General features: G+C 44.8%; 1 protein-coding gene across 6 annotated transcripts in view; it reads right to left on the reverse strand.

The window, feature by feature from the left end:
- The window catches only part of lrrc7 (leucine rich repeat containing 7), a 105,626-nt gene continuing 81,709 nt past the window's right edge, over nt 1–23,917 (reverse strand). For 4 of the 6 annotated variants that reach the window (XM_053854686.1, XM_053854685.1, XM_053854684.1 and 1 more), the window contains 17 exons: nt 23,324–23,572; nt 23,129–23,251; nt 21,803–21,914; nt 21,198–21,414; nt 19,301–19,804; nt 18,721–18,945; nt 18,429–18,657; nt 17,417–17,764; nt 16,034–16,279; nt 14,083–14,295; nt 13,162–13,332; nt 11,605–11,724; nt 11,326–11,533; nt 11,001–11,260; nt 10,619–10,711; nt 6,508–6,582; nt 1–4,948 (listed from right to left, as the gene is read on the reverse strand). In XM_053854686.1, coding sequence (XP_053710661.1) covers nt 4,838–4,948; nt 6,508–6,582; nt 10,619–10,711; nt 11,001–11,260; nt 11,326–11,533; nt 11,605–11,724; nt 13,162–13,332; nt 14,083–14,295; nt 16,034–16,279; nt 17,417–17,764; nt 18,429–18,657; nt 18,721–18,945; nt 19,301–19,804; nt 21,198–21,414; nt 21,803–21,914; nt 23,129–23,251; nt 23,324–23,572 — 3,504 coding nt within the window. In that variant the 3' untranslated portion in view covers nt 1–4,837. The remainder of the gene's footprint in view (nt 4,949–6,507; nt 6,583–10,618; nt 10,712–11,000; nt 11,261–11,325; nt 11,534–11,604; nt 11,725–13,161; nt 13,333–14,082; nt 14,296–16,033; nt 16,280–17,416; nt 17,765–18,428; nt 18,658–18,720; nt 18,946–19,300; nt 19,805–21,197; nt 21,415–21,802; nt 21,915–23,128; nt 23,252–23,323; nt 23,573–23,917) is intronic. The other 2 variants (XM_053854688.1, XM_053854687.1) reach the window with 1 other exon arrangement.

A 23,917-nucleotide genomic window follows, 5' to 3' on the forward strand; every position in this document is an offset into this window, starting at 1 on the left:
GTGACATTTTTATTATTTGTACAATAGAGACTTTCGTACATTATTCAAAACACCTCTTATATACTGAAAAAATGGTACGTCCCAAAGCCCAAAATGGCTTCAGTACAGTTGCTGCACAGCATTTTTTCAATTTTATACATATATTATTAGGATCTTTTGTAAAAACCGTATCTTAAATAGTATGTACAGGTAGCGTCTGCAAAATGCATTCTAAACACATGATATATATTATTTATATAGTTCGGCAATTATACTTCTCCGCGGTAATACTCAAACTGAAAACTGGAAGGAGTTCAACTTGCATGTGCAAATAAATAAAGAATAAATAGTCCTGTTGCTAAAAATCTATCTTTTTTTTCAGAGGTTAAAAGTACTTTTTTTTTTTTTTTCCCCGACACACAACAGAAGAAGCAGCATTCAAGTTGGGAGGTGAAGGAACTGCAGAAAGCATGAGTACATTCACAAAAATGAGTCTTGAAATTCATTCACAGCTTTTGTACAGTGACCTCAGCGACCCCGCAACAAAATGACCGTCTAGTAGAGTCATGTACATATTTATATTCATATATATAATATATATTTGTATGACACAATTTCACAATTACAGTAGAAATACACTTTGTACAGTTTTGGATGGGTGGCTCGCCGAGAGTGCGTGTACTTTCATCCCTCACTCACTTATAAAAGACGCCAACTGTTCTTAGCTGAGCTGAGCTAAAGGTTCGTCACTGTATTTAGAAAGACCTGAAACATGTAGTAAAAAATACTTTATCGTTATCAAAGTGCTCGCCGCTGTCTCCTTGATATTCAGATCCCAGTCGGCGGGTTGGGTCACATGTTGGGCGGAAGGTTTGGCACATGAAGAGCAGAGCAGGAGACGATGGCGTGAAGAGGAAAGCCACACCATTCTCTCGCCTCCAGAGTCGAGGCAAGATCGCTGGACTTTCCAGGGGCCACAGAAACGCTTTCATGCTGCACTCCAGAGGGTTCTGGAAAAGTCCCAACTCAAGTTTGGTCCCATTGTGAAACAGCCTTCTGAAATTTGATGGTGAACTGAGTGCAATAGGACTTGCTCCTTCTTCTATAAAAACTGTCATTGTATTTCTATCTTTGTGGGGACCTCTCAATGACATAACCCTTTCCCCAGCCTTTCACCCTAAACCTAACCATTCAAAACACATGGCTAACTTCACTCTAAAATCCAATTATAATGACCCAGTCATTTTGACGTTGTCATCCTCAAATTTGGGTTTAACCTTGTTTGGACCGGCAACACTAAATGTCCTCAAAAGGAGGTGTTTTTACCAGAAATGGTCCTAACAAGAACAATCCCCCACACACATGCATATCTCTGTCCTTGGAGGACGTCTCATTGCCGTATCCCTTTCCCCAGCCTCTCACTCTTAACTTCACCATCCAAACCAAACGGCAAACCTTAACCAGGACTATGATCCAAACTGAAACCCAATCATTTTGAAGGTTTTATCCTCAAAAACTGAGGCTTGGACTTCAGGGGACAAGGGGCAAAACATGTCCTCACAAGTAGGTGTGATTCCAATAATTTGTCCCAGCAAGGACAGCTATACAAGTACTCCTTTGTACACACACACCTGATACACAGACACACCGTTTTCTTACGAACAAAAACACATGTCCCATCACACATTGCTCCCACCCACAGAGGTCGCTCATTCACACACTGAGACTCTTTTCTCACACACATATCAACTAGGGATGCTACGATCAAGATTTTTGCAGCCGATACCGATCACATGGATTGACAATGAGTTTGTAACTCCAAAACAGAGAGCACTGCATTTATGAGAGTTTCCACTGTGGACGTTTTCAAACATTTTAGAGTCACAAACGCTGCACCTGACTCCAAAACGGCGATGGATCCGGGCATTTCCATTTCAGTCTCGGCGTAAACGACACCTGGGAAAGGCTGCTCATCTGGCTCGGTGAAATTAATCATTATTTCTTAGCATTTCGAATGTCACGCTCGGACCGGCGGGTGTTGCTAAGCTTCAGCCTGCTGCTGAGGAACCACTCTCACTTTCATGAGCCCAGAAAACTCTCCGTGCTGCGTCTAGTGCTGGAGCTTGAAATGGTGGGTTTAATTTGAAGGCGCTTCCCTGCACAGCATTTTCCCATGTGCCACAGGATGCTAACTTTACATGACAGATTGAAAGAACCTTCGTAGCAGACACGCTGCTGCTGAGTGAGCAGCGAGCAGGGAGGAGCGGCTGTCGCGATCAGCAATGACAGGTAGTGATCAGCATTCACCGATCACGCTGATATCGGCCGATCATGATCGGTGACCGATCGACCAGAGCATCCCTAATATCAACACACACCAGCACTGGCCTGAGGCACATCCAAATATCCCACACACAAAGTTGTCTCTTCAACATGACTCTGTCACTCTCATCATAAGTCACTGGCAAAAGGGCAGAGATCCCTCTGAGACACACACACACACACACAGGCAAAACCACGGCTCAGTCCCAAGGTCCCTCCCACATCCGTCACTCACGGTGAGCTCTCATGCCACGCAATGCTTCCTCCACGCTCCGTGATTCTGTGGCCACTGTAAGTCGTGGGGAATGGTGCAGACGAAGCTCATCTAAATCCGGGTCGTGGCCCCACACGGAGCCAGTAAACAACAGTAGAAAATGTCTACAAACAAGATCAGACGCACAGTGGGTCCCGATGCATAAAGAGGGCTCACTGTGCAGCGGTGTACGAACGGTTTGGTGTAAACATTAGCATGAGTTGCTCATTAGATGGCACTGCAGCGCAGCTCGGGCGCCGTTAAACAGAAAGTGCTGACCGGGCAGAAATATTGCTTGGAGCTCTTCTCAGCGCAGCGTCGACGGAAAAGCGCTGATGAGAATGAACGTACAAGACAGTGTCTCTTGTGGATGCCTTCGTCCCCGTACGCTCCGAGAAGAGTTCTTTACAATGTCATAACCATAATTGCAGCGGCGCTGTATAATTACACAAGGCAGAAGAGTCTTAATATCTATGTACACCAGGAGGCAACAGCAGAGCGTGAAACACAAACTAGAATCAAAGTGTAAGAATAGGCGAGAAGCAGCCAACAAACATGGAGAACAACACAGCCAGCAAATCATTTGGAAAAACACCACGGAATAACGCTGACCGACACTACACAACTTTAAGAAGCCATTGTTTGAAAGGTTAGTGGCACAGCGAGGACGTATGAGACTGAAGTGTTCCCCTGCACAACACTGACTCCACACACGTGGGAAGCCAAAATTCTACGACCGACATTCAAACGCACGCGGACGAACCCAAGTCGGAAATCTGCCCCGCACTTGTTTCATTTGATGTTCAAAGGTCTGGACCAGTCACTCAAAACCAAGTTTGGATTCAGCTGAAGTGAGAAGAGACCAGTGGAAGCAGCTGCAGTTGTTGGGACTCATGCAGCAGAAATGGATGAGGTGAGCATAGCCATGACTGAATCTTAACAAAAATAACAATTAAAAATAATAATAATAAAAAAATACTAGAAAAAATAATAGAAAAAAAAACAACAACATAAAATGCCAACTTGTTTGCGACAAAGATTCAATGTGAACAGTAGGCAAATGAAGTCAATTTCTAAAACAAACCACAGCATAAAACAAATAAATAAAAGTAAATAAATAAAAAATAAAATAAGGTAGTAGCTAATAAAAAGAACAAAATTGAAGGTGAAAAGCTAAAACCTAAACAAAAATGCATCAGGATGGGGGAAAAAAACGACCATACCATATCAGTGAAAGAAAAAAAAATAATAAATAAAATTAAATAAAATGAATTCCACAATGGAAAATGGCTAGGGAAAAACAGTAACAGATGAAACAAGTTACCCGCAGAAAAATACATGACCGATCAGCTGCACCTCAAAACAAAAAATAAAATGAATAAATAAAAATAAAAATATATACAGATATCCCATGTGACTTTATATTTTATACCAGAACGGAGAAAAAATATTCACTAATTTACTAATAATGTATAGAGGCTCCAATCTGAATATGAAAACTGTCACTCAAACACTCCAACAACTCCAAACAAATGTGGTTCAGCTGGAGAAAGCTGAAGGTTCCTGGTCGCGTCACCACTGACAAGCGCATCCGGTCTCTCCATCGATATTTACACGAGGACATTATTTCACCTCAGATATAACAAATCACATGTTGACTTCCAAGTCTAAAATTTCAATAGTTTTCCAAAACCTGTAACACGTAAGAAAATGATCATCAACTTTGCTGACTGTATAAATCCTTCAAACAGGGCGATTTCCGACTTATTGCTAAAAAAAAAAAAAAAGAATAAAAAATAAAGTTGAAATACAGAAGAATGTAGCAGGAAGTAGCTGTTGCCACGATGATGTGACTAAAGGTGTCACAATTCCCTCCAGTGTGTTCTTCTGGAGTGGTGGTATCAGGTGTGGACCATCTGATGTTTGAGGGTTAAAGTTGTGTAGTGTGTCGGGGGCATGAACAACAATGAAGAAAGGAAACAACACCCCCAAATTCCAGTCAGTCAGAAGGCGCCTGCAATAGAAACCAGGAGTAAATCCAAACGACAGCAGCTCGGGTTTTCCATCCAGCCGACAGTCAGTTGCCCGACGTGTGTTTCCTCGGGGTACATTTGGCACTCATAATCGCCTTTGGTCCAGCAAGAGGCAGATCTCCTTTTTTTTTTTGTTTTTTTAAAGGCTCATGTTCGGGTCCCACAAGCCTCCAGCAGGTGGGGTTAAAAGGTGGGATGAGGAGCAGAAGGGAGAAGCCGTGTTGTGTGTTTGTCTGCTATGAAACTAAGCCTAGTGCGTGCTGCTGTCCCTCAGAACCACCAAGTCCACCATCCGTGGGAAACTCTTCAGCAGTGAGACGGCTGTCTCGTGCTCCATGTGTAAAAAACTATGTCCGTTAGCCTGCAAGGCAAACACGACGCACAGTCAACAGCATGTGTGTGTGTGCGCGCATGCATGTAAAGAGGCGAGTCTTTTTTGTGGGAGGAATGATGGAGGGTCACTGCCATCATTATCTCAGTAACACATCACTGTTGGGGAAAAGAGAGAGCAGAGGAGGAGCTACACAGTCATGCTGCAGGAGAGAGAAGGGTAAAGACACAAAAGGGTTTTTAGATGAACTGATCCAACTACAGGACAAAGCTGTGGAGAGAAGATGAGCACAGAAGAGAGAAGGAGGGGCCACTCTGGGACGACATGATCGCACTCACTATTCACAACTTAAATCCATCGAGCGAACTTATTTGAAAGAGACAGTCTGTGACTTGAATCTCTGTTGGCTGTAAATGCTGTCGAGCTAAGCGTCTCTTCAGTAACAGTGTGCTTGGTGTTGTGAGTCTCAAGCGAGAGAGAAGTTAGAGTTTCAGATAATGTCCTGATTCCCAAAGCACAGCAGGGGGCGCTCTTGGCTTAAAAATGATGTGGAGTGTCATTGAAATGGTCGTTGAAACTCAAAATTTACACACACTACATGACACTGTTTCATGAAACCTCATCGGCCCCTCACTAGTTTGAGGGAGTCCACGAAGCCCCAATTTGGGCACTTATATGAAGCACTGTGTTGACTGAATACATTTTTAGCGTCGCAGTCAGTGATGCGTCGTTGAGGTTTCATGAGACAGTGTCCTGATTTTCAGAGGCCACCAGACGGCGCTGTCTGCTGTAAAATGTTTAGATTTGAACAACGGAATAATAATAATAATAATAATATGCAAAAAAAGCCAACGTAAAACGCCAAGTTGTTTGCGACAAAGATTTGGTGATAGAAAATTCAACGTAAACAGCAGGGAGTAAAATGAAGTACATTTCTAAAACAAACTGCAATGAAAAATTTATAAATTCATGAAAATAAATAAAAAAATAAATAAAGTGGTAGTTAATAAAATGAACAAAATTGGTGAGAAGTTAACACCTAAACAAAATAGCATCAGGACAAGGGGGGAAAAATGACCACACCAAATCATTTCTAAAGCAAGAGCACCATCTAGGGGCCTGTGAACTGAGGACACTGTTTCATCCACCCTGCAACACTGTTTCATGATACACCATCGACCCATCACAGCCCCCGGGACACTGTATTGACTCCTGTGATACACAACTCTTTCCCCTCTTCTAAACAACATACAGCACCTGGAAACTAACACGAGTCCACAGAGCTACACCTTGAAGAAGTGTATCAGTCTACAATAGTGATTTTGGCAGAACACCAAGCATCAGTCAATCCAAGTTTGCCTTTGTGAGAAAGCTTCTATTTCTCGCTCAAAAGTTTTTACACTCCCTCACTCTGCTTTGATCTCAGTTCCGCACCTGTGTTCGCTCAAAACTGATGAAACTTCCAGGACTAGTCAGAGAAAATGGGAGTGTAAATCCTGCACTCAGCTGAGAAAATACAAATGACTGCATGGTTCGGGGAGGAGGGGAAGGGGTGGACACTCTTGAATGTACATTGTCGTGATATTTACCTGCAGAATCTTGTCTCCAGGGTGTAGGGCGGCAGCAGCGGGCCCGTCATGCTGTACCCTAGTAACAAAGATACCCTATAAGTCAAAATGATACACCGTTAGGACGACACAGGGACACGATGGTTTAGAATCTTTGCCTTTTTTTTATCTCAATATCCCCAATAAATCACATTCTGCCACAAAATCAATTTGGAAATGCATGCAGGTCTGAAGAAAACTGCCAGAGATGCATAGGTCCTGAGCTCCGATTGGATTTGAAATGATAAACAACCCAATTATCCAGTCAAAGAGTGAGAGAAGGGGAGACAGTTTGGCCACTGACGGGAGGAGAGAGCTGGAGAAGAGTGGGCTCAAATGTGGTCCCTCAACCACCCAAGGCAGAGATTGTAAAAACACCAACATCTTTTCACGAGAAGCTGAAAGATGCTTTCTTCAACACAGAAAGTGTGACTGTGACAATGTGACTGCATCTGCTCCGTGTGCTTCAACGCGTGGTTGAATGCACGGCGGGTGTGCAGGGATGCGCCGGTGACAGGGTGCGGCGGCGGCGGTGAGCACACACCACACGCGGAGTGCATGGAAACAAAGACGAGACAGGAGATTGCAGCAGGGTTAGCGGCGTCACTGTCTGAGCTCCGTAACATTCAGGCGTGTCAATGTTACAGAGCTCACAATGAGTCAGGGATGTTTATGGAGCCTGTTAGCAAGAACATTAGTCAGTTGAGTAGTTGAGGCCTTTTGACTTTTAAAAGTCAGAAATCTGCCATTTGGATCTGATTCTCTCTTTCCTGAAGAGAAATTTGGCGACTCATCGGAAGTCGGCTCCTGATTTCCCCTGGAAATGGGCAGATTTCTGAATTTGTCTTCCTCAAATGGCCCAAAGAACAAAGACATTTCCTCAGATGCATGGCAACCATTGCCATGGTACTGAAGTGCACACATAAGGCCAAACATGTTCCTCACACCTAATTCGATCACAGAAGTTTCATCGTTACGGGCAGACCATTTAGTCACAGCTATTGTTGTCTCTTTATGGTCAATGAAACTTGTCATGAAACTATCCGTTATTGTTATTTTGTACTGAGTTAGAAGAAGTTTTTACGCATATTCACTTGAGGAACACCTCCATTAAAAATGTAACTCCGACAGTCTTGTTCCAACACTGTCTGCGTGTCCTCTCCACGAGTCCAAAACCACATGACCTTCATTTGACCTCCAAACTTCTTCACGAGACGAGATTCATCTCTGACTCTTCTAACTACACCACACATCATGGGTGAGGAACCTTGACTGAGATAGATGGAACTCCCTCGCACCAGGAGGATCACGCCAATAGATGTTTCTACCAAGCTGTGTGTGGCTTAACTACAGCACATCCAGCCGTACTAAGTGTCACAGCACTCAGTTACAATGACCTAAACGGTTCCCATGATGCTTTGTAGTCCAGTCAACCAAGCCACATCTGGCTCGCAAGTCATACAGTAGGTTCTCATCATCATCATCATGCATCATAACAGTGACCATAACTGTCCCATAAAGCTTCTCCTCTTCTCTTGCTGCTGCTCACAACATCACTTTGCACCTGCTCCACCATGCCAACACTCTCTTCTTCACCTCTGCCCATGACTTCTAAAGATAGAGCCCAAATATTGAACCGTTTCCGACTCCTGTCTCCTGATTTTCTCAGCAGCCTTGCTGATATCATCAACAAACATCATTGTCCATGGGAAGAGAAATGCTGCCTAACCTCACCTGAGCATCACATTCGCAAACAAGTATGGAATCATACGTTCAGCTTGAATCCATCACTTCAATAGGACCACTCTGACAGACCAGAAGTCATCTGTCAAAAACGTACTGAGCCATTTTGTCTACATCCTCTTCTTCTTCTTCTTTCTCTTTGGGCTTCTCCCTTCAGTGGTGGCCACAGTGGATCATCTTCCTCCATCTCCCCCTGTCCTCTGCTTCCTCTTCTCTCAAACCTACAAACCTCATGTCCTCCTTCACCACCTCCATCACTCTCCTCTTTGGCCTTCCTCTCCACCTTCTGCCTGGCAGTTCCAACCTCAACATCTTCATCTACCAATGTACTGGCTCTCTCTCTCTCCTCTGTACATGTCCAAACCATCTCCATCCAGCCTCTCTGACTTGGTCTCCTAAACACCTGAGCACATGTGCTGTCCCTCTGATCCTATCATCATCCTGCTCACTCCCAGAGAGAAGCTCAGCATCTTCATCTCTGCTACCTCCAGCTCTGCCTCCTGTCTTTTCCTCAGTGCCACTGTTTCCAAACCATCCAACATTGCTGGCCTCACCACCCTTTTGGACACTTTCCCTTTCATCCTTGTCGACACCCTTTTGTCACACATCACACCTGACACTTTTCTCCAATGATTCCACCCTGCCTGCACGCGCTTCTTCACCTCTTTCTCACACTCTCCATGAGCCTCAGTACTTCAAATCCCTCACCTTCTTTATCTCTGTATCATGCCATCAATCCAGTTTCTCCTTACACCGGCCCCAAGCCCGGATAATGCAGAGGGTTGTGTCAGGAAGGCCATCCGCGTAAAAACTTCAGATCGGATCAGACAAATGATTCCTACTTTCTCTACATCCCTCGATCTCAAATCTAAAGAAAGTCAAAAGATTTTTCATCTCATCTAAAAGGAGAGGCATGACAGCCCACAGCTTTATTTTGGGGTGTCTCTGCACCATCTACGGCCACGACAAATGAAAGACACAGGTGATGAGTGCATCACGGTCCAGTCCACGTGACTGTAGTCACTGCCTCTCTAACTAGCCAGCTTCTGCAGGGAAACACAGGGATTTCGAGAGTCGCCAGTCCTCTTTTCCATCTGGACTCATTTGTATTGAAACCAACATCTGCCCACACAACGTGGCATTAATAATACACAAAGCTTGAGAGACGCTGAGATGGAAATGCTGAACAACCTAACGTGTCAGCGATTTAAACACTTGTTTTAAAACTCAAATATATGATGAGTCTGCATCTCCTGTGTTATCAGTTCACACGCCTGCTTCAGTCCATCCAGGCGCTGGGACAGATGGTTGATAATAAAGGCTTACGGTCACTAAATGGACATTTAAAAAATCTGATGTTCCGAGTTTTAAGATCAAAGTTATTAGCAGTTAAACCAGAAGAGCTGAGTAAGGGCTAAAACAAATACAGGACGACTCTGGGAGGTGAGCACAGACATGACACTTTCGAGCTGTGTTCACCACTTTCACCCATGTGAACTTACGTAAATAGTCAGTGCCTTAAACTGAAGCTAAGCCAGTGCTGGCAAATACTCTCCAGTGAGGTCATCATAATAGTGTTATTACTGGACATAAAGTTAGTATTGCAATGATATTTGAAAATACGAACAGTATAGTGTGTTTTTAGCGAAAGTAGTGGACTTAGTAGGAATGAAAGTGGTGCTGGAAGTTGTACTGTAATAGTAATAGTAGTAATAGCACAAGTAGTATTTCTATCTCAAACCGTAGCAACTGTCATAGTATTACTACTGTATGAGGTATCTGTTGAAAGGATATGAGAAGAAGTCGATGGATTAGTAGTAGTACTTGAAGAATTAGACATGGTGAAAGCTTTGGGGTGTTGAAGACATAATAGTTGTCTTTGCAAGGGGAGAGCAAATATCAATATGGGGAGAAGAGACGGCATTACTTGTATAACTACTGCAGTAGCAGTGTTGTATTTGTAGAAACACTAGTCAACACTCTAGTTGTAGTAGTGCTGTTGCTGCACGTAGTCGGACTGACTGTTTAAGTGATCCAAGATGAAGATATCAGTGAAGAGAGGAGCAATAGTGGAAGCCGTCTCCGTTCACTGTAGCGTTGCCGAATCGTATTACTGCACCATGTCGTGAGATGATTCAACTTTTGCTCCGTAACACTCGCTCAATGCCTGACACCCTCGGTGAGGGATCTTATCATCCTAGCACATGAGAGAGATACTTGAACTCAGCCATGAACTCCATTCTCAGCTAACTTTGTGCAACTGAGAATGAAAATCATGAAAGAAATGGGTGTCAGACAGCCGTTTCCATGGCAACTCTGACTTCAGGTCCGGGCAGGTTTCGGGTCGTACCATGTCGGAGGGCTTGAACGGGTTCCCCTGACCGCTGATGCCCCCAGAGATACTGAAACCCAGACCGGGATTCTTCTCTATTCGTACACACAACTGGAGAGAAGGGGAGGATGCAGGGAGGAGAAGGGAAAAACAAAGAGTGAAAGAGTTACAGTCGCCAGTGCATGGGGTGACGATAGAGATGCTGTCTGTGCTCTGAGGTGAGTCAGGGGTTCCAAACACCACAACATATCATCAAATGCAAACAACAAAACTTGATTCTTACAGTTAAGCTTTTGTTTTAAACAACTGTGCTTCATCATGGTGACTTAAATATTGCTGTTTTAGAGCTGAGGTTTTTGCATGACACGAGTCACATGACCGCCAAGGGGCAGGCAGTTACCTGGTCCTGGAAACCGTCCGTGCTCTTCTGCCCCTTCGTCTGCAGCAGGCAGCGAGCGCTCTGAGGCCGCGGGTTCGTGTGAGTGGTCATAACAACCTGGTTGCTATGGACCATGCCCTGGTTGCTATGGTACTGTGGGTTGGTGGAAGCCTGATGTGAGGAGTGGGAGCTGTGAGAGTCATACTGGGGCTGGTTCCCAGACGAGGACAGTGACATGGGGAGCCCGGCGCTCTGGTACACTTGACCCTGAGAAGTTAGGGCTGAAAGGGAAACGGTAGTATCTCGCATCATAACGTTCCAAATCAACAACATCACTGACGCTCACCTTGCGACATGTTGCCTTGATACTGGCCACCGGCCGGGACGACAGACAGAGGCATCCCAGGCTGGTACTGGTTGGCCTTGTTCATCATCCCGCTGTCGTAGCCCTGCTGCGTGACCACGCGATGAGGAGTGGTGGATGAGGAGGACGAGGACGACGTCACGATCATGGCGTTGTGTGGCTGATGGGACGGGTTGTGGGGATGCCCTCCCTGCCACAGGACAATGAAATGTATCCGAGGAAACCTGCTCTCATGAAACAAAACATCATGCAATAGCTCACCTTTTTCATGAGGTTGTCTGGAGGGACGTCCCTCCTGCCCAGTGAGTACGGAGCCCACTGACTGTTCCCTGTCACCACCTCCTGGTCGTTGTCCAGTATTGCGGCCTGCAGAGATGGAGTCTGAGAGAGAGAGACAGGAAACAGAAGCAGGCGAAATCGTCATGATGGACAAGTCACTGAGCCTCAATGGAAAGAAAGCGGAGGTCATGGAGGTGTTCCATCATAACGCTTCGAATTAACTCCTTAACTATGACTGTTGATCCCAAACTGGAGCTACTTTGCAGGCAACCTACGGACATGTTCAGTCAAATAAGCTTTATATTACTTAACTGCTGTCATCAGGACTCATGAACCCCGGGTTCAACTATACATGAGTTGTCAAATACCGTAATGCAGACCTGGGCAAAGTGCGGCCCGGGGGCCATATGCGGCCCCTTGACTGTGTCTTTGTGGCCCTCTTATAACTTATAGTTATATAACTTATAACTCATAATATTTTAATCCTGGTTCCGTTTTAGCCAGTCATTTTTGTTTCTTTTTTTGTTCGTTATTAGTATTTCCCTCAAAAATTGTCGAAAGAAAATTAAAAAGATATTTTGAAATAAATTGCCTTTTCATCTTCAATGTTTGGTGCATATTTATGTTGATTTCTATTAAAAAATATATATTTTTTTAATAGGTTTCATGCCATATTTACACTTCTTAATATCCTTGCTTCCATTTAATCTTTTATGGTTCATTTCCTTACAATTTTTTCGTCATGTACCAAAGTCATCGCCGCCTTTCATGGGGCATGATGGCCCCTCTGCCGTAATGTCTTGAACTTTACACTTTGACTGTGGAGGCTTGGCTAAGTTTTTGTTCTTTATTTTACAGCAGCTCTGCATTGGTGAGTCTCCGAGAGAAGCTTCTTTCTCTCAAAATGTTGTTTTTATTCTTCTTCAAATACTGTGTAATGATAATAAAGATGATAATAATAATGTTTTTCTACAGTGTTTAACTTTTTTAGGAAATTCGTTTTTATTTATCAATATTATTATCATTACTGCATCAATGGCAACTGACTCTCAGCGGCAGAACGTCTGCCCTTGTATCATTTGGTAACTTAGTATCGTCTGGCTCCAGCAGTTTGGTCGACTATATTCCGCTCTTACTTAGTTTGGGTGTAATTTCTTTAACCTCATCAGTCCAGAGTTCTTAGATCCATATTTAATTGTACTTTTATCTTGTTTTTTTTTTTTACTTCACAAGATTGGTGTTGCGGAGTCCTGAACCATCTATGCCTTTCTTGTCTTTTCTTTGTGAACAGTGTTTTTCTCTATTGTCACCACTGCACTACTATTCCACAGTTTCAGCTTCTCTTGATAGTGTATTGGTTAATTGAAATTGTTCACTGAAAACTGCTCTTGAAAGCAGTTATTCATCTCGTACCATTTGTTATTTTTTTTCCTTTTACAAATGGCAGCCAAAAGCCTTCATTCAACTGACCGAGATGGGACACATTGAATCCAATGTGAAGAGTGACAGCAGAGTTGTGATTCCCTGCGTGATACTTACGGCGTTAGCAGGCGGAGGAGGAGGAGGTAGTGGCAGCCAGCGGCCAGCAGGGGGCTCATGCTTAGTGTTATTGTATAGGTTAAAGTTCAAAGTGCTGCTGCGCCCCTGGCCGTGACCCCCGCCCTGATAGAGCATGCCCAGCGTGAGCGTGTTGTGCTTTAGGACACCACTCTGATTGGAGAAGACGACATCACATGACACAGGTGAATGGAGGGGAAGGAAGGGGCGGGGTCGGGGGGGTGGAGTGGAGGCAGCGGGGGGTGACAACACACCGTGAGCTCCACGAACAAACATCGATAACACAGATAAACAACAACAGTTGCTGAAAGCACAGAGAAATGTTAGCACGTGATCGGTCAAACACAGTGAACACTGGCCTCCGAGCAAAGGCAAGTCAACGTCCCCTCGCAGCTTACGTTTACTCGCTGTGCAAACAATGCTCAGAGTGAAGGAAGTACTGCTGTACTCGCCAGTTGGGTTTTTGGAATCTGAACTGCTGACTCGTGAAAGCGAGGCACCATCATCCTCGTACTCATTCGCAATATTGACAACAGTCTAATCATGACTAAAACTTGAGAGTTCAATGGAAAGTATGAATAACAAATTCAATAAGATGAGTTAAAATAAAGTGGAAAAACTATCAAATATGTCGTGTAAAACAGCCAGTAATAATGTGACGAAAACTTGCGCTCTAACGTGTGATCATCATCACCCTCCACCTGACCAGAGTGTGTGTGTGTGTGTGTGCAGTTTGCTGACAGGGCGACAGTGTGGGGTGGACACACATGCAGCTGGACACAAACCTGCTGAGCCTCACGACACACACTAGCACAGATACAGACAGGGCAGGCTGCCATGTGGTGCGTGTCTACGTGCGTGTGCTCAGCTCCACCCTGCAGTCCGTGCGGTGCATGAACCCACCCTGTCCAGTCGCTTGGCCTCGATGTGCCTGAGCAGCTGTTGGCGCCAGTCGGCGGGCATCTTGGACGTGATGTCTTCTGGCTTCTGTGGCACGACCGGGCGAACCTTGATGGTGTCCTCCGAGGGTTTCTCAGGACAGGTGGCCAGGGTGTAATCGGGGGGCATCTTCTCCAGGAGGGCAGCCATCGTTGGACGTGCTGACACCGGACGGGCCTGGACAACACCACGGCAAGGAGTTTAAAAAATCGCCTTCTTTTATAAAGCAGCGATTTGTTTTCATATGTTCTGCCTCGCCTTCATCTGCTTCACTCATTGGTCATTGGCCCGAATCCTTCAGTGTATTTGAAAACCTTCGTAACAATACTTTGTAAAACAACACTTGTGTATGAAATGATTGATAGGATTTTTTAAAAATTATTATTAAATGCAAACTCTCTTTAGCTAACATTGTCCCTGTGTGTTATCCTTGTAGGCTTTATAAAAATCAACTTGACTGAAACCAATCATCTGCAAGGACCCAGAGACGTGCAGGTGGGATCAGAGCCGACCCTTCTCACCCTGGTCATGGACTGTTTGTTCCTCTTCCCTCTGGCAGGAGGCTACGGTCCATCCAGACCAGACCCTCCCGTCACAGCTACAGCTTCTTCCCCTCGGCCGTCAGACTGTTGAATTCGTGAACAGCCTTGTTGTTATTTTATTTTATTTATTTATTTATTTTTATTTTACTTTATTTTATTTTATTTTATTTTATTTTATTTTATTTTATTTTATTTTATTATTTATTTACTTTTTGACTGCACGTTATTCCAAAACACTTTCCTAGTTAGTGGGCTCCCCACTGACCATGGCAATAAATTTGATTCTGATTCTGATTCTGATTCTGCAAAGATTCTGTTGGAGGGCGAAAAGATCTAAAGCTGATGGAAAATATTAAGACCCTCATGTGTCGGCACTGCACTTCTGCTTCATGCTGGAAGGAGTCAGAGGAGGCTTTGAGCAGCTCATTAATATTCTCCTGAACGTCTTTGGAGAATGTGAGTCTCCAGATCAGACCTGGGCAACGTGCGGCCCCGGGGTAAAATGAGGCCCTTTGACTGTTTTTACCTGGCCCCCCAGCAGTGAGAGTAAAACTGATCACGTTGGAATGTTTCTGGCAATTTCATTTTTGTGTTCATTGTGAGTGAAACTGAAAAATAACTTCCCAGCTTTATGCTTTCAATTGTTTGTCTTTACAGTCGACCATTTTAGGTGTCCCTTAAAATACATTGGGAGTGAAAATAGATTTTGAAATTGTATATTTTTTGTCAACAGATTAAAATTGTAATGTCAATGAATCGCACTAATGCTGAGTTAACTAGAGATTAATGGCAAATTAGTCTCACATTTTGTGTATGTTCTTTATGTAACTTAAAAGAAGATGTTCTCATCACCAGAGCGGCCATTAATGCTTTCCTCATGCAAACATTTGTTCACTCCAACAACATAACAGATGCCGAAAAACAACCTCAGAGGAACTGAAGAGGCTCAACAACATGCAAAAAGTCTAATATTCTAAACATTAATGGATCTTCCTTTTAAGTACAATTTAGGACAAATACTGAACAAAATGTGTGAATAATTTGCCACTAATTTTGAGTTAATTCAGCTCTAGTGAAATTAATTGACATTAAAAATGATAATCTACTGACAGCCCTATTCTTTGCTAATGTCATTTCATAATTATAGTGTACAAAATATCCTCACTTGAATATTTTCCATTTACTTTTGCCATCAGATCAACACATTTTTTTTTCTTGTTGCTTCCTTTTTTTTGGCCTTGACAGCCCTTGACAACAGTGACTGACGCCATCACTCACCATGAACAGGACAATAGATGCATCTGCAATGTCGTCCTCACATTCTCGAGATATGTAAATGAATGATGCCATCAAGACCACGACAAACTGTGTACCTGAGAGGCCCCATACGTCTCAGTGCTGTAGCTCCTGGCAGACAGGGGGCGTCTCTGAGTCAGGCTCTTGGTCGGGTAACCGATCATGGGCTTCTTCTGGTCCTGGTAGTTGGTGTAGTCATCATCATAGCGACCATTTCTCTTGTTGTGCATCATCTGGCTCTGGTTGTCGGCCATGTTGCTGAGGTTGGAGTGCTCCATGGGGCTGGAGTAGGCGATGGCTCGGCTGTAGAGAGGAGGGTCCGCCTGCAGGGGGCGAAGGCGTGCCATTTCATGAACCTCTTTTGGAATGCCTTTCACTTGTAAGTCAAGAACTGGTGCCCAAGAAGATGCTTGAATTCTTTTCATTTTGCAGTGCCAGCAGACACACAGTAGAGTTTGGATGGACCTTTAATATTTGCTGACATACAAGAAATCACACTCTGCTCCTGAGCTCAAGATCACCTCACCATGAACTCTAATGTGAAAATACATTCTGTTTTCTCTTTGTTAGGAGCTAAATTTATTTATTTTCAAAGGGAGGCTCTCCTCCGGTGAGGGCCTTTTTCCTATGGTTCATTCCGGTGCAGAGCGTCTCTTGTGGTATTTAAGATAGAAATAGCTTTAAATCAGCATAAAAACTGCACTGGGATGCTTAATATACACAAACTAAAAAAGGACAAGGCCAGAGGAACAAGGTCTGAAAACTGAGGTGAGACTGTGTAGTTTCAGGTCAGATTGTATGTGTTATGAAAATAATAAACCAACAATGCCATTTAAAAAGTGAAATCATGCCTTGCAATATATTTAAGTAACATTTAATCAAGAATATATTTTACTTATCCGCCATCCTTTGACAAATGTCAATGTGCACTCAAAATATATTTTCATGACTATTTTAGGATAATGAGAATTGTATTCAGCGCTGTCATTTTCTTTTCAATCGCAATATTTTGATATGATTAAAAAAGAATTTCCCAAACACTCTACACTACAATAGAATCAAATCACTTGAATTTAATTCAGAACAAAAAGCAGACTCATTTGGGGATGACAATATTGCTTCAGCAGTCATTATCACGGGACTATATTGACATCATTCATTGTGAGTGACGTACAAACAGTTATTCAAGAAACCTTTATAACAGTTTTGTGTGAACAAGCTATTTAAAAATATATTTTTATTCAGTAAAGTAAATAAATATGTAAATACCACAGATATTTCCTCAAAGTTAAATAGTATTTGCAGTGATATTTGATATATTACAATAAAATCACAAACAATTTTTCCTCAATTAAGATTAAACAATTTCAATGACCTCAGAAACCAACTTTTTACAACCAAAGTAATGTACAGTACATTTATCTCCAAAACACAGAAAAAATGAACCGGCATTGCTTTACCTGCTGCCTGTACTGAGCTTCCTGCAGCGCCTCCTGCTGGGCTTCGTGGACTCTGCGGAACAAAGCCAGTTCGGTGGAGCTCACCAGAGAGTCGGCTCTCCTCAGGAAGCCGGGCCTGGAGCGCTGCGCTGGGATGGGCTGTTGCTGTGTGGGGAGGCCGTCCTGGTTGATGGGCGACTGGGGGAATGAAAACATCTCCAGAGGAGGGTAGGCTCGATACCGAGGGCTCACCAGCTCCTTCGGTAACGTCTTCCCCGGCTGGCTGATGTACTCCAGGGCTTTGGTCGAGTGGTTGATGTAATCGGGGGTGTTGGGGAATGGAGGCGGGGCTCGACGGTCCATGGTGACCTGGTGGAGACAAACACTCTCAACCAGTCATTCTTCACCGTAGGGCCGGGGCCCATGGTTGGGCCGCCAGCGCCAGCTTTGGGCAGCTCAGTTTCAAAACATTAGCCACATATGGTGGCAGTAGTGAGTCACTGAATTGACTTGACAGCTTCAAATCTGTGACAGTTAACAACTATGGAGAAGTTCGTGAAAAGAAAACATGATAAAGAAAGTGACACTGCTCCCCCCAACAGTAAAACAGTTTATGAAAGCACCCGTTAACATTTTATGGTGACACTTTCATTTACACTTCACTTATATCTTCTTTAGAGTTTCAATAAAATATATTATTTTTATTGTATGATATTTAGACATGGTTTTACGATATTTATTTAATTCAGAATTGTATTTTTCTTTCGTAAATGTGATGATTTGACTATTATTAATATTGCATTTTATTTATTATGAGTTGTAAAGGAAAAAAAACATTACTTCCACATTTTACTTCATCACTCTGACAAGCGCATCTGCCTTTTTGTATAATGTACACACAAAATGGTTGTGTCTTGTCTCTTATTAATTTGTGTCTTTTGTATTCAATGCTGCTGCTATCCTGCTCTCAACAAACTTGTGAATCCCAACTCCTCATCACAGGCTCTTCCGTGTGACTGAATGTTAATTTTACCTGTGGGTTGTAGTTCTGGTCAAAGTGGTAGGCCTTCTGTGGTACAGAGGGTTTTTGGTTGTGGCCCTGCTGGTTCTGGTTGCCATGTCCTGGAAACACCAGCTCATCATCCAGCATGGGTGCCGACTGAGAGCGGGACATGTTGGTCTGCTCCAGTGAACCGGGCAGTTCTTGGCGGTCCAAACTGGTCTGCTGCTCGATGGAGGAGCTGTAACTGTCCATGGGAATGCTGTGGGGAACAGAACTCCTCTGTTATCACCGTCGCTAAGACCAGAACCGTGCTCCGCTCTACCTGTAAACTTTATACGAGCCAATGTCGATCTCATCGATGCTCTGTGACTTCTTGAACTTGGACCTGGTCTCCTTCATCATGGGCGACAGGCGGTCGGAGCTTTTGCTCATCACCACAGTGACCTTGTTTCCCCCGCTGACTGTCAACTGATCTTTCCTGGTTTGGTCGCTCTGATTGTCGTGGTAGGACCAGCTGCCGGGCAGAGGTCCAGAACCCTGTTCCATCCTGAGGACGGAAGGTGACATAGAGAAGATGAGGGCCACAACTGAGGAAGTCAAGCACAGTGCAGCCATTTCTAAAGGTTTGGGGTGGAAGACTAATACACAGACGAAATTCCCAAGGATTTCCCATGAGGCTTGGTTTCAAACCTCATGGTTTTCAACAGTTGAGTTTGTTCCAAAAGATAATACACAGCATGGAGATATTTGGGCCATAAGAACACCAGTGAAGGGTTCATGGTCTCAAGCCATCTACTTGCTGGTGCTACATCAGATAGACATCAACAGACATGGATCTAAAGTAGGATTCTGGTCAGGCTGGTCATTTTTAGTTGAAGTTCAATCCACAAACTCTCACTCACCGTGAGTCTTTTGTCTTCCGGTCAGGGTTTGGGCTGGATGAGGGAGTCATATCCAGCTTGGAAGGAAAGGCAGTCCTGTCCTCCAGTGGACTTGGTGTGCGGGTCCAATTCTGCCAAGGGTTCTGGGAGGGCAGACCTGACCCTTGTGGGTCGTTGTCTGGCGTAGAGCGCTGGTTTCCATGGAAGGGGAGGGTCTGCGTGTCCAGCTCCAAAGGGACTCCAACGATCCTCTCCTGCCTCATGAGGGGCCGGCGGCCGTGAGAGGACTGGCGAGGTTTGGAGCCCAGCGGTGGGTTTCCCTGGCTGGTATTGGAAGACGACGGGTCCATAGGCGACTCCTCAGCGTCAAATCCAGTGTTGTCATAGTGCGGAGCCTCGGACCAGTCGAAGGGCTCGCTCAGAGGGCGGCGGTCGCCGCGTTGCTGGAGTGTCCCTGATGGAGGGGTTTCTCTTTGAGACAGCAGGGGCTTGGAGTCAATGGGCTTCGGGAAGGACTGGGCCAGTCTGCAGCACAGAAATGAAGTGAATCAGGACATGGTGGGGCTCTGATCATTGCTCACTGTAACACCTCCCTCCAATCAAGATAGGAGAATGAACAAGTTTGCAGCGAACGTAATCCAGGAGCAGCATTTCAAAAACTCTGCCAGAAGCGCTCCACTCGCCCCACATGCGCAGGTTTTTTTGATTAACAGGTTCAGACTGGGATCACGACGACACCCCGGGGTGTGTCAGAGAACAACTTCTGCTCGTGGAAAATAGCAAAAAGAAAGCTTTTATTTTATTGTTGAACAACAAAGGAGGCTCAAGCCATCAATCTGACGCGCTAACACAAGGGTTAGGAACCTTCTGCACAGCACAGATTCGTTGTCAGACGGCACTTATTACAACTTCAGACCGGTTGAACTATTACCTTCAGCTGAAACCGAGCGGTATATCAGGTACCACTCATAGTCTTTGATCACTATAACATGGATTTTTACAAGCAAACAAGGTTATTGCTCCCAAAATTGAGCCTGGTCACATCAGAGCAATGAAATTACTGGCGTTTTATTGACACTAATGTCCTAAAATATGCTGTTTTTATCCATGTGCATTCCAACCTCTTCTTTTCCCCCACTTCCCTTGTGTTCCTGGAGCACTGAGCTGCTGAGGCAAAAGGGCTCCAGCATGGAGACTGACTCATGAAACAAACTGTCCAATGTTCTGAACTGGAATCATCAACTCCTCACATCTTTTATTGACATTAAAGCACTTTTTTTTTTACCCGCGTGTCCCAAGTTCCGACACCACAGCTGGTCTCAGCTGCTGCTTCTCGTCTCTGCTCCTCCAGGAGATCGGCTCTGTGGGCGGAGCTGCGGACACGCGGGCGAAAACAGCGCTTTGGCAGCAAGAGGCTCTTTAGCCTGGAAAACTCCATATACAAGCCGCGTTGCTGGAAAAGCTGCTGGGTTGAGACCGCGAGAAAAAAGTAGCGTCTTATAATCTGAAAATTACGGTAATTCTAGCGCACGTATCCCATCGTGCAGCATCTTCCAATAGCTGCTTCAAATGCAGGACACGCTCCGTACCAGCGCTGACGAGCTCTCGTCTTTATTTGCTTTTCTTAATCTGTTGATGTTAACAATAGTCTGACTGATGCTCGGGCGGGTCCGGCCGTGAAGCAGTGAGATGAGAGAGAACCGTGAGCAGAAGTCTAATGAGTCCCGCTCTGACCTTGACGTAGTGATCAGAGAGACGAGGAAGACAGCGAGAGACAGAGGGAGGGAAGGAGAGAGAGATGAGGGTGATAGATGAAGGATATTGAAGGTGTGTGTTGCTGGGGGATGCGGGGGGTGATGCACCGTTGAAGGGACAGAGTGAGATGAAATTGAACATGGGCGTGTGTGTGTGTGTGTACCTGTTCGTCCAGTGTGTCTGAGGCGCTTGGTCCTTGCTGGGAACCGGCAGTGCAGGATTGTGTTGGTGTGTGAGGTTGTGTGAAGCGTGTGAGTGCGTGTTGGCCGGCGGGTTGGAGGAGCCGGAGGAGCCCTGCGAGGGAGAGTAGTCGGAGTAGGTGGCCGAGGAGCCACTGTGATTCAGACAGTGCAGCTTGTCCACCTCCTCGTCTGTGGACTCTGGACAAAGACACAGCAGAGGGGACGTCAGCCTGTCTCATCACTTGGTTTGCAAACTAGAACTGTGTAGCGATGTCACATGCTTTTTTCTCTTCTGACATCAAAGTGCATCGAGCAGACGCGCGTGGAACAACACTACCTGAGACACAGCCCTACTGCTGCACTTGTATAGACAAAAGAAGAAAAATCTTTCGACATTCTGATGTGGATCTGACATTGAAGGCGACATGTGCTGTGGCTACACGGCTACAATCATCAACTGACTTCAGCGATTTCATGCTCCATTCTGAGCTGAATCTGCACATCACCACCACTAATTAAAGAACACAATTACTACATGCCCCCAGAGATTTTGGATGGACTGAGTTTACCATGTGTTGGCGGTTACCTTTCTTATCCTTGCCCAGCAGCACCACCTTGGGCTTGTACATGGGGGGCTCCACCAGGGTGGGTCTCATGTCGGAGATGCGTATGTCATTGGGCGAACCTCCCATTGAGTCCTGTGTGAACACGTTAGAGGGGTCACTGAGGTCCAGTACATGTGAGCATGAATGGCATGAAGTAGCGCAGCGTTTCTCAACGGGGAAAATAATCCAGTTTCACCTCATGTGTCTGGAGACAGTGGTGGGCGATATGATGCCATGAAATCATGACAGTGAGAAGGTGTTGAGGAGCAACTAAGGTGAGGACATCACATGGATTGGCTCACATTCCTCCAGTGTGTTGATGCGCTCATCTGTCTGTCAGTCAAAGCAGCGCTGCTGTGGTGCGCGGCGCTCCTCTTCCCACACACTCACAGCCAAGAAGCCGCTCACATGCGCAACTTCCTGCTGTTTTTAAAGCTGATGCGCCTCTAACTTGACCACACACCTTCACCACAGAACCATGGAGGGAGGGAGGGAGGGAGGGATCCTTGTCGGAGCCGCCACCATGCCAAAGACTGTCTGCACCGCAGAGCTAACAGAGCTAACCTGACGTCTCATTTCAAAACTTCACTGATACTCATGGACTGTCACAGTTTGCTTTGTGTTTTAGAAGTCGGCGAAAAACTAAATGCACAACATCATGAATGTGCTCCAAAAATGTATAGCGAGAAAGAATGATTGTTTTCATGAAGCAAGTTCAGGCAAAGAAAGCTAAGGATTTGTCTCACAAATACAATAAAATCATGCAAAAGAGAAGTGATAAAATTGAAACAGTTATTTAAAGGAAGTGAATAAATAAATAAATCATGATATATTGTTGCCATATTTCCACCCCTTCCTGGGCACATTTGAAACTAATACATTTTCTGCAATATGTTTCTGCAGATATCCTGGCAAAATAACAAGCGACTGTCAGTAGCTACAGTTGTTGACAAATGAATAGGGATTTTCTACAGGACTTCAAGCACAAGTGCACTTTGGCCCAGGTTCCTTTGGTGGTGAGCCCCGGGATTTTTTCAATGAACCAAGGGAACCATGGCTAGAAAAAGGTTGCAAAACACTGAAGTAGTGAGGTTCCATGAAGCAATGTCCTGATTTTCAGAGGCCACCGGATGGCGCTGTAAAATGTTTGGACTTGAATAACTAATTCAACGAAACCTCACATCGTTTCAAAATAAAGAGCGCCACCTTGTGGCCTCGGAAACTTATCTGCCCATCACTAGCATTAAGCGCTGACAATAAGAAGAGACACAAGCAGTAACTTCGAAGGAGACAGTGAATGATGGAACCTCTGAGCTCTCTGTCAAATCCTCCTTGTCCTTCCTCTTGGGAATGTCGATGCCAGAGTTGTGCATTGATCCCTGATCCATAATCTGCGTCTGAGAGAAGTCCTGCATCTCTCTGTCTGTCACCTGAAACACACACTCACAGTGAGACTCCACACCCAGTAACATGACTCTTCAGGGGAGACAGAGGTTCCTCACTTCTTTTGGAGGCAGCGGCCACGGTGGCTCGTACGGCTCTTTGCTGTGGTGCGTGAGCTCCATGTTGGTCCCGGCGGAGGTGGCTGTGCCGGTGGTCAGCTGGTGCTGATGCTGGTGCTGCTGCTGATGTTGGTGATGGTGCTGGTGCCCGCCGTGAACATTCTTACCCACAAGGCTTTGCACCGACTTCACCATGTTCTTCAGGTCCTCTGGATATGGAGTCGGGTAGCGCTTTAGGTTGATCTCCACCTGCAGACAAAATGGAAATTCTCTAAAAGATCGAAACATTAAAATGAGAATGTCAAAAGATAAATCGAACAATTTAAACAGTTGAGTCGTATGTCAGGCGACAGTTTATCTTCTTCTTTATCTTCTACTTTTGGCATTGCCATCAAGGATGACACAGCAAGTCAGGATCTCCCACCCTAAACACTCTTGACCATCCAAAGTTGCTCATATATTAAGCAATTTTAACTAAAATGACTTGATACATATTACTTGTTATTACCTGATATAACTGCTGTATGACCTTTAAAACAAACCAACATCAGCTTGCTATTCCATTTAGACTAGCACATTAGCTCCCTGCGCTGT

Source organism: Synchiropus splendidus, chromosome 1 (genome assembly GCF_027744825.2).
Source record: "Synchiropus splendidus isolate RoL2022-P1 chromosome 1, RoL_Sspl_1.0, whole genome shotgun sequence".
NCBI classification, from domain to species: domain Eukaryota; kingdom Metazoa; phylum Chordata; class Actinopteri; order Syngnathiformes; family Callionymidae; genus Synchiropus; species Synchiropus splendidus.